Raw genomic sequence first — 14,945 nt, 5'->3', positions numbered from 1 at the left:
AAGTTTTTTTTAGAAACCAATACAAATCGTTTGGGAGTTCATTTTGTTGAATTTTTTTTCAGAAGATTAAGGAAGGAGGTGCAATTAGAAAGACCGAACATCGATATTTTTATAACAATTCAACAAATTCAATGAAATTCAATTTTTTTCAATTTCGTTGTATTTCCAGGGCAAGATTTTTTGGCGTAGCAGATTTGCAATCAAATGAGGGAACATCTAATCGTGCTTTTTTCCTCAAAATAGCACTTTTTGAATTCTAAATGAACTATCATTTTTAATATTAATGTTAAAGTTAAAAGAAAAAATCAATGACGTCACATTTTTTTTTATATAAAAACGCAACTTTGAAGTTAATGAATCTCAAAAACGTTATACCAAAGATATTTCGGTGTCGGATTCAAATTAGTCGTTTAAAAATCTGTTAAAAAGGTATAATTTGGTTCGACAAAAAAAAACAAAAAAAAAAAATGGTTTTGTTGGACATTGTAACCATTAATTATTTAAATTTGATTTTTAATCTTTACTTTAGAACATAGTTGACAACAATACAATGTTATTTAATAATAGTAATAGTAATGTTAATTTTGGGCGCCATTTTGAATAAAAATTAAATTAGCAATCTTTTCGGTATCAATGCCCTTCAGTGTGCCAATGCTCATAAGTTTTCGGCGAGAAATGGTCATGCTTATGATTTTTAACACCAAAAAGCCAGCTGATTATTTTTCGGATGCATTCAAAACACCTGTTTAAAACTGTTAACATTGTTAAGACATAATCAGTTTTAATCATAGGATAAATGAACCATCTACTAAATACCATAAATTAGAAAAAAAAATTAAAAAGCTTTAAAAAAAATATAATTTGATCATTAGTTTTGTTAAAATTATGTTAATTCGTTATAATTTCATTTAGTTAAAAGTCAAAAAAAAGGAGGCAGAACAAAACAGAAAGAATGCACAAACTTTTAAGGAGTTGGAACTGCATAGATATCTACCAAATAAGAAAACTTGAAAGGGACCCGGCAATAGTTTTTTTGAATTTCAAAGTTGTGTTAGTATTTGCGTAACAGGAATACCTTAGCTCCACACCCCGATGATGTTTTCGATTACCCGAAGTGCATTCAACATTTCGAAGTATTGATGACCTTTAAAGAATAAGCATAATGTAGGTATCTCTGTGCACAACCAATACACAAATTGCTTGTAACCTTCCCAAGATCAAATTACATAAATTCATGCACAAATATGTATTTCATAATCATCAAGTCTTTGCATGCAATTTTTTCTCATACTAGGTAAATTCTTTTGAATGAGTCATTGGTAAAAGAATGGATTCAGAAGTGCGTTAACCTTTTAAATATTATCTTTGTAGTTTTAGTTTTTACAAAAAATTCTTCTTTTCTTTCGAAATTTATTACAAAGATTCGTACTTTCTTTTTTATGCGAAATAAATTAAAATAAATTCTACTAGTTTTAAAATTTAAATTAATATTAACCGTTGTATAATTTGTATGCAACTGCTACAAAATGAAAAAATGGATTTTAAAAAAAAAAATACGTTCTTTGGTGTTGGTATCCGTGCGCAAAAAAAATATTCTAATTTATTGGAAAGAATAAACAGATCATTAACCTTCTTTTGACTTTCCAATGTTAACATTCTTATACTAACCTTATCTTATCAATACAAAAATCTTAAACAAATGAGTAAATATTTTAAACATTTCTGTTACTACTAAAAAAACAACAAACACGCCCTTTTTTCTGAATAGAAAAAAATTCTCTAGGCAATAAGACCAATTGGTTAGTACCTCAAGATTTCAAAAATCTTCAACTGAACACAAAATTTCCTCAAAAAATTTTCTTGAACTTCAAAATCAAATCAAATAAATCCAAATAACGATGAAATTGTATTACAAAAACTCATCTATAGTTTTCCCTAAATCTCTTAACAACCTCTACCTATTCTTTTTTTTTTTTTACATTTTTGCCCTACATGATGTTACATAACGTTGAAAATTTTCTCAAAAGAAGAAATTCCAACAAAAACGAGGTATACTTATACCTAAGGATTTCCATAAAGGAAATAACCTCCCAGAGATTATATTGAGTATTTTCTTAATTCAGGAAGATCTTTTACGAAAGGATATTACAATAATCTTTCAAAAAAAAAAGTTTTAAAGTAAATGTGGACATTACATTTAATTAGGAATTAATTTATTAGAAAAATCCATAGGATGTTTTTTTTTTATGTGTGATAATTTTCTGAAGAAAATATCCCTTAATGGTAGAGGAAGGTATTTTCTCATAGTTATTCGCCCTTTATGATTCTCGCTCTCTCTCTCTCTCTCTATGTTTCTCTCTTCTTTTTAAGTGTGTCTTCTCACTCTCTTTCTCCTTCTCTCTATAACAATTCTAACTGTGGATCATGTCTCTCTTTCCTGGTTTCATACAAAAAACCATGACGTAACAACAATGCTCATTGATTTATTTTAGTTATTTGTGCTATTTATAAAAAGCAGTTAAAAGAAATGTCCTTTTTTCGTCCTTCTTCTTTTTTTTAATGCTTTTACATAATCCATGAACCTTTTGAAAACTTTAGCAATTAAAAAGTTTGATAATACTTTTCTGATCAAAATATAAGTTTTTACATAACGATAGGAAAAAAATTAAGCAAAGGGAAATTTTGTGGGATATTTTATAAATTCAAGGGAAATTCAGTAAAATTTTGGGGAAATTTGAAAGAAAATATACAAAATTAATAACTAATTACTTACCCCAACTGGATCCTGTCCGTCCAAGGCATTGACTAGTTTCACTGTTCCATAGGAATGTTCTGAAACCCTCCCATTTGCCCATTTTCACGGGAGGTGAATAATATTGTTCAGCTATTTTCTTATCGGCCATTTTGAATTAGGTTTTTTTTTTGTTCTTTTTTAAATGTATGTCTATTTCTTAGAATAAAGTTATAATTGTCCTTTATTTAATATTCAACTTTCCAATAATAGGGATTTCCGGATATTTAGGGATAGGCAACAACGACGGCTGAAGGAAAAGTTTAGAAGAAAATGTTATAAAGAACGACCACAAAATAAAAATAATCCTCTTTAATCTTTTCTTCCTTTTTTTTTGTAATTTTTTGTGATAAGTTGTTGGAAATTTTTTAAATTTACTGTTCAGGATGAACCAATACACTTGCAATTTCTCTATATCCCTTCGAGATATATAAATGTGTGATTGTATGGGAAAAAAGAAGAATAGAAGAATTTTGTCAGAAAACACTTATCCTGAAAAAAAAGAGGAAGAAGAGATAGAGGGAATTTTTTGAAAAAAAAAAATGTAATCGTTTTAACACAAAATCGTCCTTAAAAGTCTTTTTCGTTTTTGATTCAAAATCACAAATCAATAGATCCTTTTTTTTTTTCTTTGATTATGAAATCTCAGTGTTACACTTTTTCAGTCACAGGCACTTTTTTGCTTGTTCTTTTTTTTACTCGGAGAAAAATTTCTTTTATTTCGGAAAAAGGACACTCAAAATGTTTAGGAAAAGTATTTAATTAAAAAGGAAACAAGATTAAATGATTTTTTTTTGTAGAAAATTTACACATCATTCACCGTTAATGTCTATTGTCAGCAGGCACACCACACAACTCGACGACTTTTTCGATTGACCGTTATGTAACTTGTTTTGCGGGGGCCTTCAATTTGCCGTAAAACGGTTTTTCTTCGCCGTTCACCTCTCAAGTACTAGAAGCTATGTCAATGTATGCATGTGTGTGTGTCTGTCTGTGTTTGTAGTTTCTCTTCTACTGATAGCCCAAAACGAAAAAGAGAGAAAAAGGACCTGAAAAGCCTTAATAATTTTCATGGAACAAAGAGAAAAGCTCACTCAAAAAGCTTTAACTCGAACAAAAAAACAAAAGCTTTAAAGCTTTTGAGAATTTCTTCGAAAAACCACCAAGTAAATATATTTGAAGGGCTGGTGAAGGGAGAGATATAAAAAAAGTGTAGGTCCTTCAAGGATATTTCTATTATTTTAGTATACCCTTTTTCTGAAACAGGCCTATATATTCTATCTCGCTGACTTCTTTCTCTTTCTGGATTTTATGTAAGATAATTGAAATGTTTAACTCTTCGTCCTTTTCTCTCTGACACACATTTAATTCACGCAGAGAGAAAGAGAGTGAGGAGGATTATTTTTGTAAGTGTCCTTTTTCCATGTCCGCGCACATAATAATGTTGAGAAAAGAAAAAAAATGTACAAGTCAAGAAAATTGTTACAAAATCATTTTTATTTCTCGAAAGTTAGTTAATATCTTTTTTTTTATCTCACAAGATATTAATTTTTTTTTTTGAAAAAAATTACCCAGCAACAAATCACTCACGCAACTTAAACACCACAAAATAAAACTTCACTAGAGTCTTTATCAACCGGAATTTTCCATTTTTTTTTTTAGATTTTCCTTTTTTTTCGCTCACAGGACTTTTTTTCTTTGAAGATTTATTCCTTTTTCTCGCGGAAAGGAGGAATTTGACTAATTCCACTTACTGAGTTTTTGGGAATGTCTTAGATTTTGTCTGCAGAAGGGGAACTATTATGAAAAATTGTCTCTATTTTCTTTTGAAAATATTTTTTTTTTGTTTGAAAAATGTAATTTTTCTTTTTAGTTTGTGTTCGGTCCCACTTCCACAGTTTAAATGCCAATGATGGAGCCCAGCTACTGAAAGAAGTCGGCGAAAAGTTTTTCGTAGGTACTCGGTTCGGTTGGATTTTGGTTGGCTTTTTTATGTGTGTAGTTTATAGATAGAGATATAAAAATTGTTGGATTTGGAAAGCTAGCAGAAAAAAAAGCTTTGGAATGAAAAGTATTATTATTTTTGTAAGCTTGATTATTCCAGAGGGGGTGGAGCGATGGTATACATAGACAAGCAGTCTCAAGTGAAAGAATTTTTTTGTTGTTGTTTGGGTGATGATTGTGGAGTGAATCGATATATTATCTGGTTGTGGTGATAGGGGTTGTTGGGAACTGGAAGCTTTGGAATATAGTACCGATATTAGAAGAAATGAATTGATGTTGCGAGTGTAACATCATGGTAACAGTGCATCGAAAACTGTGGAAATGGTTTTCAAATAAGTTTCTGTTTAAAATTCACTAAAAGTTGGTAAATATAGTTAGTCGCACTAAATTTGGAAATTATAATAAAGAAAGTCTTGAGTCGGAGAAAGCAACTATGACAAACCAAATTTCAGCACCGTTAAGATCAGGCCTATTTTTTTACTTCGCTAATTCGAAAATATCTTGAGCTGGATTCCATAAATGAGGAGTGATTTTTCAAAAACGGATAAAATCACTTTTAATTTTTTTCAAACTAAGTTTGCAGTTTAGTTCTGTTCTCTACATTTTAACACAAAATCGCAATTTTAATTTTTTCGATATTCTGTAAAATGACATAAGGTGTTTTTATACCCTTTTGAAAAGTCATTCCGCAAAGAATTACTAAACATAACGTTTTCGAGGTTAAAACCATTTATTTTCGTAATATGTATTAAATACAATTTTAATGCCTTTTTTTTACATTTTTTATAAAACAAATGATAAAATTAAAATAAAACTATTCTTTTTGAATACTATTACAAGCTTTAACATTCTAAGAAACTACTTCCATAAGATCAAGAACATGCGATCCAGTCATGCATTTTATTTAGGTTGGCATTCAAATCCATTGTAATTCGATTAGTTTTGAAAATTAACAAAAATCCATAAAAGGGTCTTCCCCCTCCCCCTCCCCCTTGGGCTTGTGAAAGGTTGAACAGGATAAACAATTGAATGCAATCAATTTATCTACATGCCTCTCGATCTCATCAAGAGTTGAAACTGAATTCCCTTAAGTCTATCTGAGCCAGTATTTTTATAAAATTGTAGGTTAATTTTCGAATTCCTATCAAATGCTATTGAGTTAAACCGATTAAAGTCGCTCGCTAACACTATTTCTTAGCTAATGCAGCGGCAGCAACGAATTGCATTTATATCATTCAAAAGGTCAGTGATAAAATCAATTTGGTTTTATTATTAAGTAAGCTAAAGAAAAAGGTTTAATTTTTCGCTTGAATTAAATGTTCCACATACGCCACAGTGACCCCACTTTAAACTTTAAAATTTTAGTACTAAATTTTCTAGCAACAACTTTTAAACAACAAATTATTAGCATAAAATTTTAAGACACAACTCCATTAAAATCACTAAAAAATAAATTTAGATATACAGGGTGTCCGGTAGAAAATGGATAAGCCTGAAATGGCTGATAGGTGCACTTTTGACTGTTCTGAAACCGAATAGAAAAAGTTTGTATCGCAACCAGTTTAGAAAATATTAGCTTTTTTTCGTTCAGTGTACTTTAAATTTCATCATCTTACGTTTTCTTTAACCACAACCACGAATGAATGAATTTTATAAATTTCTTATTTTTATAATTTTCTACAGTAATTGGCTCTCTACATAAGAAGTTAAAAGTTTTTATAACTGTTGCATCTTTTCTTTAAAAAAATTTTGAAATTTGTTTTTCGGTGCAAAATGTGAAAAAAAAATTTTTATGAAAATTTTCAAATACCTGTGGTATAAAAAAAATCCATAGGAACATAGGTGGCCAACTTTTTTAAGAATATGCGCATTCAAAGGGGATTGCAGAATGGTAAAAGTTTTTATCGAATCTAGAGTTACTAGGAAGTTATTGGTACCAAAGTGCAAAAAAATCCTATTAATTTAATAAATTATTTTAACTATGTACATACGGACACCCTGTATGTAGAATTTTATGGTATGATTATTTAAAAATACAATGTGGATATCTTAAGGTCTTTAAAGACCACAGTACTGTGCTAAAGGACTGCATAAATGCGAGTATCAACATTATTTTGTTTAACAATTTAAACTGACAGCAACAAATTTTTTACTTACATGGGTCAAACTGAGTTCTTCAAATGGTATATCTTCTCTAATCTGTGCTGCTTCTTAACTTTTGATGCCTTTTAGTTTCATATATATGTAATTCATTACAGAAAATAAAATATTTTAACAGAAATCAAATAAACAACAAATTTAGAAATGACATTTTTCCAATTTATTATTTTTATATGCTTTTTTTGTTACATTTAAAGAACAAGTACCTAGATTGATGTTTTAATAGGTACTTTGACACTAAAGTTTTTCTGTTGAAAAGAATTTTATTTGCTTCCAAGATTAAAACTGTGTTCATAATGTATGTGCATGTGCAAGTACATACAAAAATCCAAAAATATTATCTGAATTTTAATTTTAATCTCTAAAGCTTTATATAAAGCTTTCATAGCAGATACGCTAGTACCATTTTTGTGGTTTAGAAATTGATAACAAAAATAATAGATGTTTATTTGAGAATGAAAATCCACTGTTGGGTCAAACATTATCCTGTTTTTTTTTTTTTAATTATTATTCATGGCCGATGTTCAACTTATCATGAATTCAAAGAGCTAACACATAAGATACGTCTCAAATTTAATTTTAAGGAGCCAAAATGCTCAATAACGGAAGAAAATTGAACAATTAATTACATTTTAAATAGGATTTAGGTATCGAGTTGGAGTACATTGAATAACTTTTGAGGCCTGAAAATCACTGCAGGCTTTTTTGTAAATATGTACAGCGTTAAACTTTCTATGGAAATATGCTAAAATATTCATTCACTTCATGAAAAAACTTCCGAAAAAACAATTCAAATTTAACAGATTGAAGACTATTTTACAAAACAATTACATTTCGGAATCTTTTACGCATTCCATTTTCGCAAATTATACCTAACTGAACTTTTTTATTTTAATTTTTTTATAAAAAACTATTTGGTAGGTACCATATATTTTTTTTATTAAAATACATTTTTCGGGAGAGGGGCAAAAGTCTGACTACAAAATTCTGTTTTTTTCTCTTTGGTCTTTAAAAATTCTGTTTTTCAAAATTCTGCCATCATTTTTTTTAACCAAACAATTCTGCTAAATCTGTTTTTTTTTTTTTTTTTCATAGAATAATTCTTTTACTAAACAAAAATACACTTCATCAATCAAAGTAATTCAATTTTACAAAAATTGACAAAGTATAGGTACCTACTCTTAAGTAAGGAATCTGGAATAAGCAAATTTTGAGAGAAGATAATTTAAAGAAGTTAAAAAATTTTATTTTTTTTTGCAGAATTTTGCAAAACAGGAAAAAGCAGAAACTTGAAAGTTGAATTTTACAAAAGAATTTTGACCCCTGCAGAATGTTACCCCAACCCACATATTTCCATATAATAATCATTTTTATCAAAAAAAAAAAAAACAAAACCGACTTCCATGGATCAAAACTGAGTTTTATGGTTTTTTTTTCATAGTTTATATAGCCAAAACTGAACGAAATTGCAGGTTGCAGGCCCCAGCTTTCCAATACAAAAACAATTATCAAAATTGGTTCACTCAATCCAAAGTTATGATGTAACAAACATAAAAAAAAAAAGAAACAGACGAATTGAATGCCTCCTCCTTTTTGGAAGTCGATAAAAATAAGACGATTTTCCCGTTAAATTAAGTGGATTTCTTTTACATTTGCACATTCAAGAAAATAAGTACATTTCCGTTGAAATTAAGGTACGGAAGTCATCTTGGCGAAAAACCGTGCGGAAATCCGCTTAATTTAATGTGGAGTTCGCTGTATTTTAAGTGGTCTTTTTTCTCCGTGCAAGTTTGCTATTTCAACGTTCAAGATTTGTCTTCTACTATTTTTCTTATGATAAGGTCACGGTGGTCTTGAAAACGCGGCAGGTTTTATAAAAATGGATCCCAAAAGTAATGATGCAAATTTGTTCGAAATGATCTCGGATTCCAAATTTGTGATTTTCAAAATCGTACCTGATCCCTTTTTTGAGTTACAGGCATTATACATATACAGGGTGTCCCAAAAGTAATGGATCAAACGAAATATGCTGATAGGGGAACTTAAGGGCTCTCAGAATTTGGTAACTTGTTCATCCCAAATCCTTACGGTTTTCGATTTAATGCAATTCTTGCGAAACTTCGAAAAATCCCTACTTTGCAACAGTATTTTGCTTCCTGCGCCCACTATTGATTCTTGTTTTTTAAAATACTTTTACAAAAACATTGGAAAATAATTAGGAACAATTAATTAATCAAAATGTTTTTTATCCCATACGCCATTTCGCTGCAAATTAACTAACAGTTTCAAGTTTTATAAAAAATCAATTTCTAACTTTTATTTGAGAGCAACACCGCAAAAAAAATTTGTACGGTGTGAAAATGGTTTATTATTTTAAAAAGTTGCCTTGTTATTCTAGTTTTCAAAAATGTATAAAAGTTCTCAAAGTTGCAGTGAGATCGCATAATATTACAATTTGAATTCAACAAAATAGGGTTTTTCAGAACAAAAAACAACCAAAAATAAACACATTTTCTAGAACTGTTATTTGTTTATTTTTCTTTGAACAAAAGCCTCTATTTTTGTTTTTATTTTTGCTATTTTTAAATCGAAAACCGTAAGGATTTGGGATAAACAAGTTACCAAATTCTGAGAGCCCTTGAGTTCCCCTATCAGCATATTTCGTTTGATCCATTACTTTTGGGACACCCTGTATATACATTTGACTTGCAATGGAAAAAAAAATTAAACAAAAAACAAAAGCACATTATAATGTCCTATACCTTTTTGGAAAGCTAAAATATACTCCTTGAATTTGATGTTTATTTGAAGTTGATTGAGTTAATAGTTTTTGAGAAATTTAATTTCAAAGTCAAAATTAAAAAAAAAAATAATAATTTTTGTATTTATGTTAATTTTTTTACCTTTGAATTACAAGGTACCAAGTTTTTTTCAAAATTGAATGTTCTATTTAGTTCTTAGTCAAATCCTTAAAAATAGATGAAAAAAACTATTCTAGTTTTTTAAAAATGGAAAGAAAAGATAGGCACTTTTATTATTGGTTCATTTGTTCCTAAGGAAAAATGTGTATAATGGTTATTTAATCAACAGATTTGTAAGTTCTAATCACACTAAGTGTGACTCAGAATCAATCCCAAGAACGAAGTGGTATTTTGGCAACTTTTTTGAGATTTGTTGTTAATTTTTTGTGTTTTTTTAAATGTTTTTTTTCCCATTTGTTTTGTATTTTTTTTTTTAATTTTTATATATTTTAAAGTTATTTTTATTACGTTCTGAATATTTCAGGACTATTTTTGAAATGTAAGAGTTATAATGTTACGTATAACAGAAAAATATCCCATATTACATAGATTTCAGGACAGCTAAGGTCCTCAGGGACCACAAAACCTCTTCTCGATTTTCATCGTGAGAGCCATTTTTCATGAATCCACGTTGATTTTTCGCGTTAATTTAAAAAAAAAAAGAAGACGTCCTGATCAGCAGCGTGTTACAGTGACCTTTTTTCCATTTGATTTGAGGCTATTTTTTTTTAATTTGAAAAAAAAAATTAAAAAAAGCTAAAAAAAAAATTTGGAGAAAAGATACATTTTTCCTTAAATCTCTAAAACTAAGAAACTTTTAAATATGGGGTTTTTCGTTTTTGACTTAAAATCAATGTGAGCATTGATTTGTATAAAAAAATGTTATACTTTATTAAAAACAATTGAATAAAATAAACTGAAAGAAAAAAAATTATTTTTTTCTAAAATAATAACTTTAAAATTAAATTTCTAAAAAACTATTTACTCAATCAACTTCAAATAAACATCAAATTAAAGGAGTATATGTAATCAAAAATAAGTCTCAATAAATCTAAATTTGAATTTGATTTAAGCTTTCCAAAAAGGTATAGGACATTATAAAGTGCTTTTGTTTTTTGTTTAATTTTTTTTTCCATTGCAAGTCAAATGTATATATATGTATAATGCCTGTAACTCAAAAAAGGGATCAGGTACGATTTTGAAACTTACAAATTTGGAATCCTGAGATCATTTCGAACAAATCTGCATCATTACTTTTGGGATCCATTTTTATAAAACCTGCCGCGTTTTTAAGACCACCGTGAGGTATCATAGGAAAAATAGAAGACAACAATCATTTTCAAATAATTGCAAAACAGTTTGACAATCTCATCTTTGCTATAGATACCTACTTCCCATCTTAGAAACCGCTAACGTTTCCAATTTCTGGAATTACCTAAATTCGAAATAAATTCAAAGGGTTCATTTTGCGTCTATTCTGGAATTTCAAAATTCCTATACTGGCTCATTCCATCTTCCACGCGCATGTTTCCTCCAAAAAATAACGGAGATTACAAAACTTGATTATTGATTTATTCGATGCGGCGAACAACGGGCGGATGAGCGGCGACATACTGAAAATAGTTTCTTCGTGGTCATTTTTTTCATCCTTTTTTTTTTCTTTTTTTATACTTTTCTCTATTAACTAGAAAAAGAATAGAGAGAGCAAGAGAGTATAACCTAATGGTGGTGGTTATGCATCTTCAAGCCTATAAAACGAACAAGGCACGTGAATACATCGATATACGAGCTCATACCCTAGGTACCTCTTCTATACCTCAACTATAGGAAGAGAAAAGTTGAGTATTGTTCAAGTTCCGAACATGCGCTTGACATTTAAAAAAAAAGTCTTAACGAGGATAAGCCCCCAAGAATTGTATATTTAAAGGGTTGCTTTTTTGAAAATATATACAATATTTCCCATAACGGTAATCAAAATCTGTTGTCCAGAGGCAGAGTGTGTAGGTATAAGATAAATAGAAATGACGAACAAAGAAAATCAAAAAAATGAACAGCAAAAAAAAAAAAATAAGAAGTACAAATTGAGAACGACCTCGTTTTAGGTTACACGACTTGGCCGCCTGCGTACGCAAAAGGAAGGCTGGCAAATTCCAGCCTTTGTTTCGGAAAATCGTTTTGCGCGTTTTAGACATTTTCGAATTGGTTCAGATTCTTCTTCTACTCTCGGAGAGTGGAATTATTTTTTTTATTCTTCTCTAACACGAACACCACGTGATGCTGGGGCAAGTCGCTTCACAAAGTCTTCCTCAGGCTCTCACGACCCCTTTACAGTATTACGTCATACCTCAGCTGTTACGTTGTCAAAAGTTGTATAGGCAAATCAAGAAATCTATTCTCCCACGCCTTGCGATAAAGTTTTTTTTTTTCCTGCCTGTCATTTTGATATGGTAGGGGAGTGTGCCGAGCCTGCCTTTGCCTCATCCTGAATTTGATTTAGCTCTACAAGGACTATCGAGTGTCGACTAACATGATTTTACACTTTATGGCTCCATCTAGATGTGTAGTACAACATTTGTATTGTCATATCAGGACTCTCAGGACTCAAGAACTGAGGACGTAAGAACGAAGATGAATTCCTGCTGGTAGCTGGTACTGCTGCCGTTAGCTACATCAAAACTGTGGTTTTCTGGGGGAGAATGAGAGGAGGCCGGTCTGTGTGTTTGTAGAAAGGGATGTTTAGTGTTTGAGTGAGTGTACGATTTGCATAGCTGTTGTCCTTGGAAGGAAATTTAAAAATAATTGCTAAGGGTGGTGGGGCGCTGTTGGTGGTTTGGAGAATGGGAATTCCAATTCAGCTGTTGTCTCTTGCGAAGGAATTAAAACAAAATTAAAGCTCAGGGCGGCATTGTTGGAAGATGCCACTGACAACAAGTCTCAGGCATACAAGACATTATATCTTTTGTGTATATAGGTATTATGCGAGTTTTTATAATTCCTAAGATAAAATTTAAATTTCTCATTTTTTTTTGAGTTCGTTTAATGCCAAAGGATTGTTTTTTGCCTTCGTCACAATTTTTTTTGTCACTAATTTCTTCTTTGTCACTTTCGTCAATTGTTTGCTTAACGAAGGTAGTTATGACAGGATAAAAAACTATGACTGCGGAATAATCAGTCGGTTTTTGTTTTGTATAAAATTTTTGCGTATATTGCGTAACGTGGGTAGGTAATTTGAATGTGAAAAAGGGTTTTGGGACGACAGAAAAGTGTGGTTGTTTTGATGTTTAATTATTCTGCTATACTCTCGATATAATAGGTTTGATGTTAAATTGTTGATGAATAATGACTGAGAATGAATAGGCAATTAAGTGAAGAGTGGTGTAGGTATATATACGAATACATAGGCATTTAAAGTTGAGACAGATTGGCTGAAAGTGGTTGTGTTGAATTTATAGTGTAGAAGGTGGTTTGGTTTAATTAGTTTGTCATAATTATGGAAAATCAAAAGTTGAAAGGAATGTTAAGGTGGTTATTTGTGGGAGATTGTTTGAAACTGAGTTAATCATTATATTTTTTTACAATGGATTCGAAGATATTCAAAACCACTGACGACTCATTTTAATTATTTGCAATGAGGACTGCTGATGAAAAAAACAGTAACGCCAACATTTAAGGTATAATCCTTTTTATTGAATTTGCAAAAAATGTTTGAAAAGGTTAACCTCAATTAGAAAATCAATCAATATTTTCAAAAAGTGCACAGTCACAGCTACTTGTCTTTTATCCAAAACGATTATACACACTCGGAAAAAAACAATTTTAACAATAAACACTAACACTGGCTAACTACCAGTCATAAGCATTTTATGCATTCAATTCCATTTTTTCAGTCACATCTTTCTTTTTTTTAAACAGGAAATTGTAAAACACTTCACTTACACATACAAATAAATTAAATATATTTGGAGTTGTGAACTAATTTAAGTTAGATTGCATTAACATAATAAACAAAAATTAAACGAAAATCGACTGAAGCTATCCCACACTAATCCTTTTTTAAAGTTCACCTTACTTTTTAAACATACATCGAATGTTTACAAGTCAAATGTAGAATTTTCAACTTCCATTAATATGAAGATGAACATAATTTTAAATATTTTGTAATAATTAAATATAAAAAAAATGTTACGCATACGTCACAGTGACCCATAAAATCATTCATAGATACATCTAATAAAGGGATGGTCAAAGACGTCAATACAAGGATCTAATTAAAAAAAAAGACAAATCTTAAACCGAAATGGAGAACAAATTATAGAGAACTCAATTTAATTCATCAAATCTTAAAAATAACCACAGCCCACAAACCACAAATCATCCAAGGTTGAATAAAAACGTAGCAAACATAAAAAAAAAAACAAGTGAGTAAGTTGTTTACTATTTCTATGGTGACATCGTTAATATGGGAACAAAATATTAAAAAGAGTTTTACTGCTCAAATATACACCAAAAATTAAAAAGATGTAAATGTTGTGACAACGAAAACGTCTTTTTTTCCTGCATGAATTGTTGGTGTTTCCGAGAAAACAAAAACTTTACCAATGCTGTTTTGTATAAAGTAAATAATGAAAATATTAAAGACACAAATAATATAAAAATCAAAATTCAGCTTTAGAAAAGTAAGCAATGAGATTAGTTGTGAGCAACACTCTCGATTGAACATAAAAAAAAAAAACCTTTAGGAAGCAAATTATATTATTTTTTTATTGGACTGTTTCTCAAAACTAATACCTACTTTGCTTTTTTTATCATAAAACAAAAGGTAATGAATGACATAACCTTTCATTTGATACCAAATAATTGGACGTACACTTCACACCGTAATACCTCTATGACCACACATACGATTTAAAAAAAAAAAAAGTCATGTGTGCAATTCACACGTGGTAGAAGTGAAACTTAAAAAAAAAAATCTACCTATTTTTTATTCTATCTCCTTTAAATACATGTTTTTTATATGATAACCTATATTAATTTTAATTATTCCTTATTTCGTGACCTTTTTGAAAGTAAAGTAAATTTTACTGTTTCGTGGGTTATAGGTCTTGCTTGTATTTTCTAATGATTAAAGTTCGTACCAGTCGACGTTTCGGGTATGGATATACCCTTCTTCAGGACTCTAATTAATATAA

At 29.8% G+C, this 14,945-nt stretch overlaps 1 protein-coding gene across 6 annotated transcripts in view; it reads right to left on the bottom strand.

Moving 5' to 3' along the window:
• The window catches only part of LOC129917229 (sodium/potassium-transporting ATPase subunit beta-2), a 57,506-nt gene extending 50,386 nt beyond the window's left edge, over positions 1–7,120 (bottom strand). The window contains exons 1-2 of one of the 6 annotated variants that reach the window (XM_055997646.1): positions 6,953–7,120; positions 2,774–3,041 (exon numbers count right to left, since the gene is read on the bottom strand). In XM_055997646.1, coding sequence (XP_055853621.1) covers positions 2,774–2,903 — 130 coding nt within the window. In that variant the 5' untranslated portion in view covers positions 2,904–3,041; positions 6,953–7,120. Of the gene's footprint in view, positions 1–2,773; positions 3,042–3,600; positions 3,810–4,362; positions 4,721–6,952 lie in introns of those variants that run through there. The other 5 variants (XM_055997645.1, XM_055997647.1, XM_055997650.1 and 2 more) reach the window with 5 other exon arrangements.
• Between the last annotated feature and the right edge of the window lie 7,825 nt (positions 7,121–14,945).

Source organism: Episyrphus balteatus, chromosome 3 (genome assembly GCF_945859705.1).
Source record: "Episyrphus balteatus chromosome 3, idEpiBalt1.1, whole genome shotgun sequence".
Taxonomy (NCBI): Eukaryota; Metazoa; Arthropoda; class Insecta; order Diptera; family Syrphidae; genus Episyrphus; species Episyrphus balteatus.
Note: the sequence above shows the minus strand (reverse complement) of the source record. Positions and strands in the feature narration are given on the sequence as shown.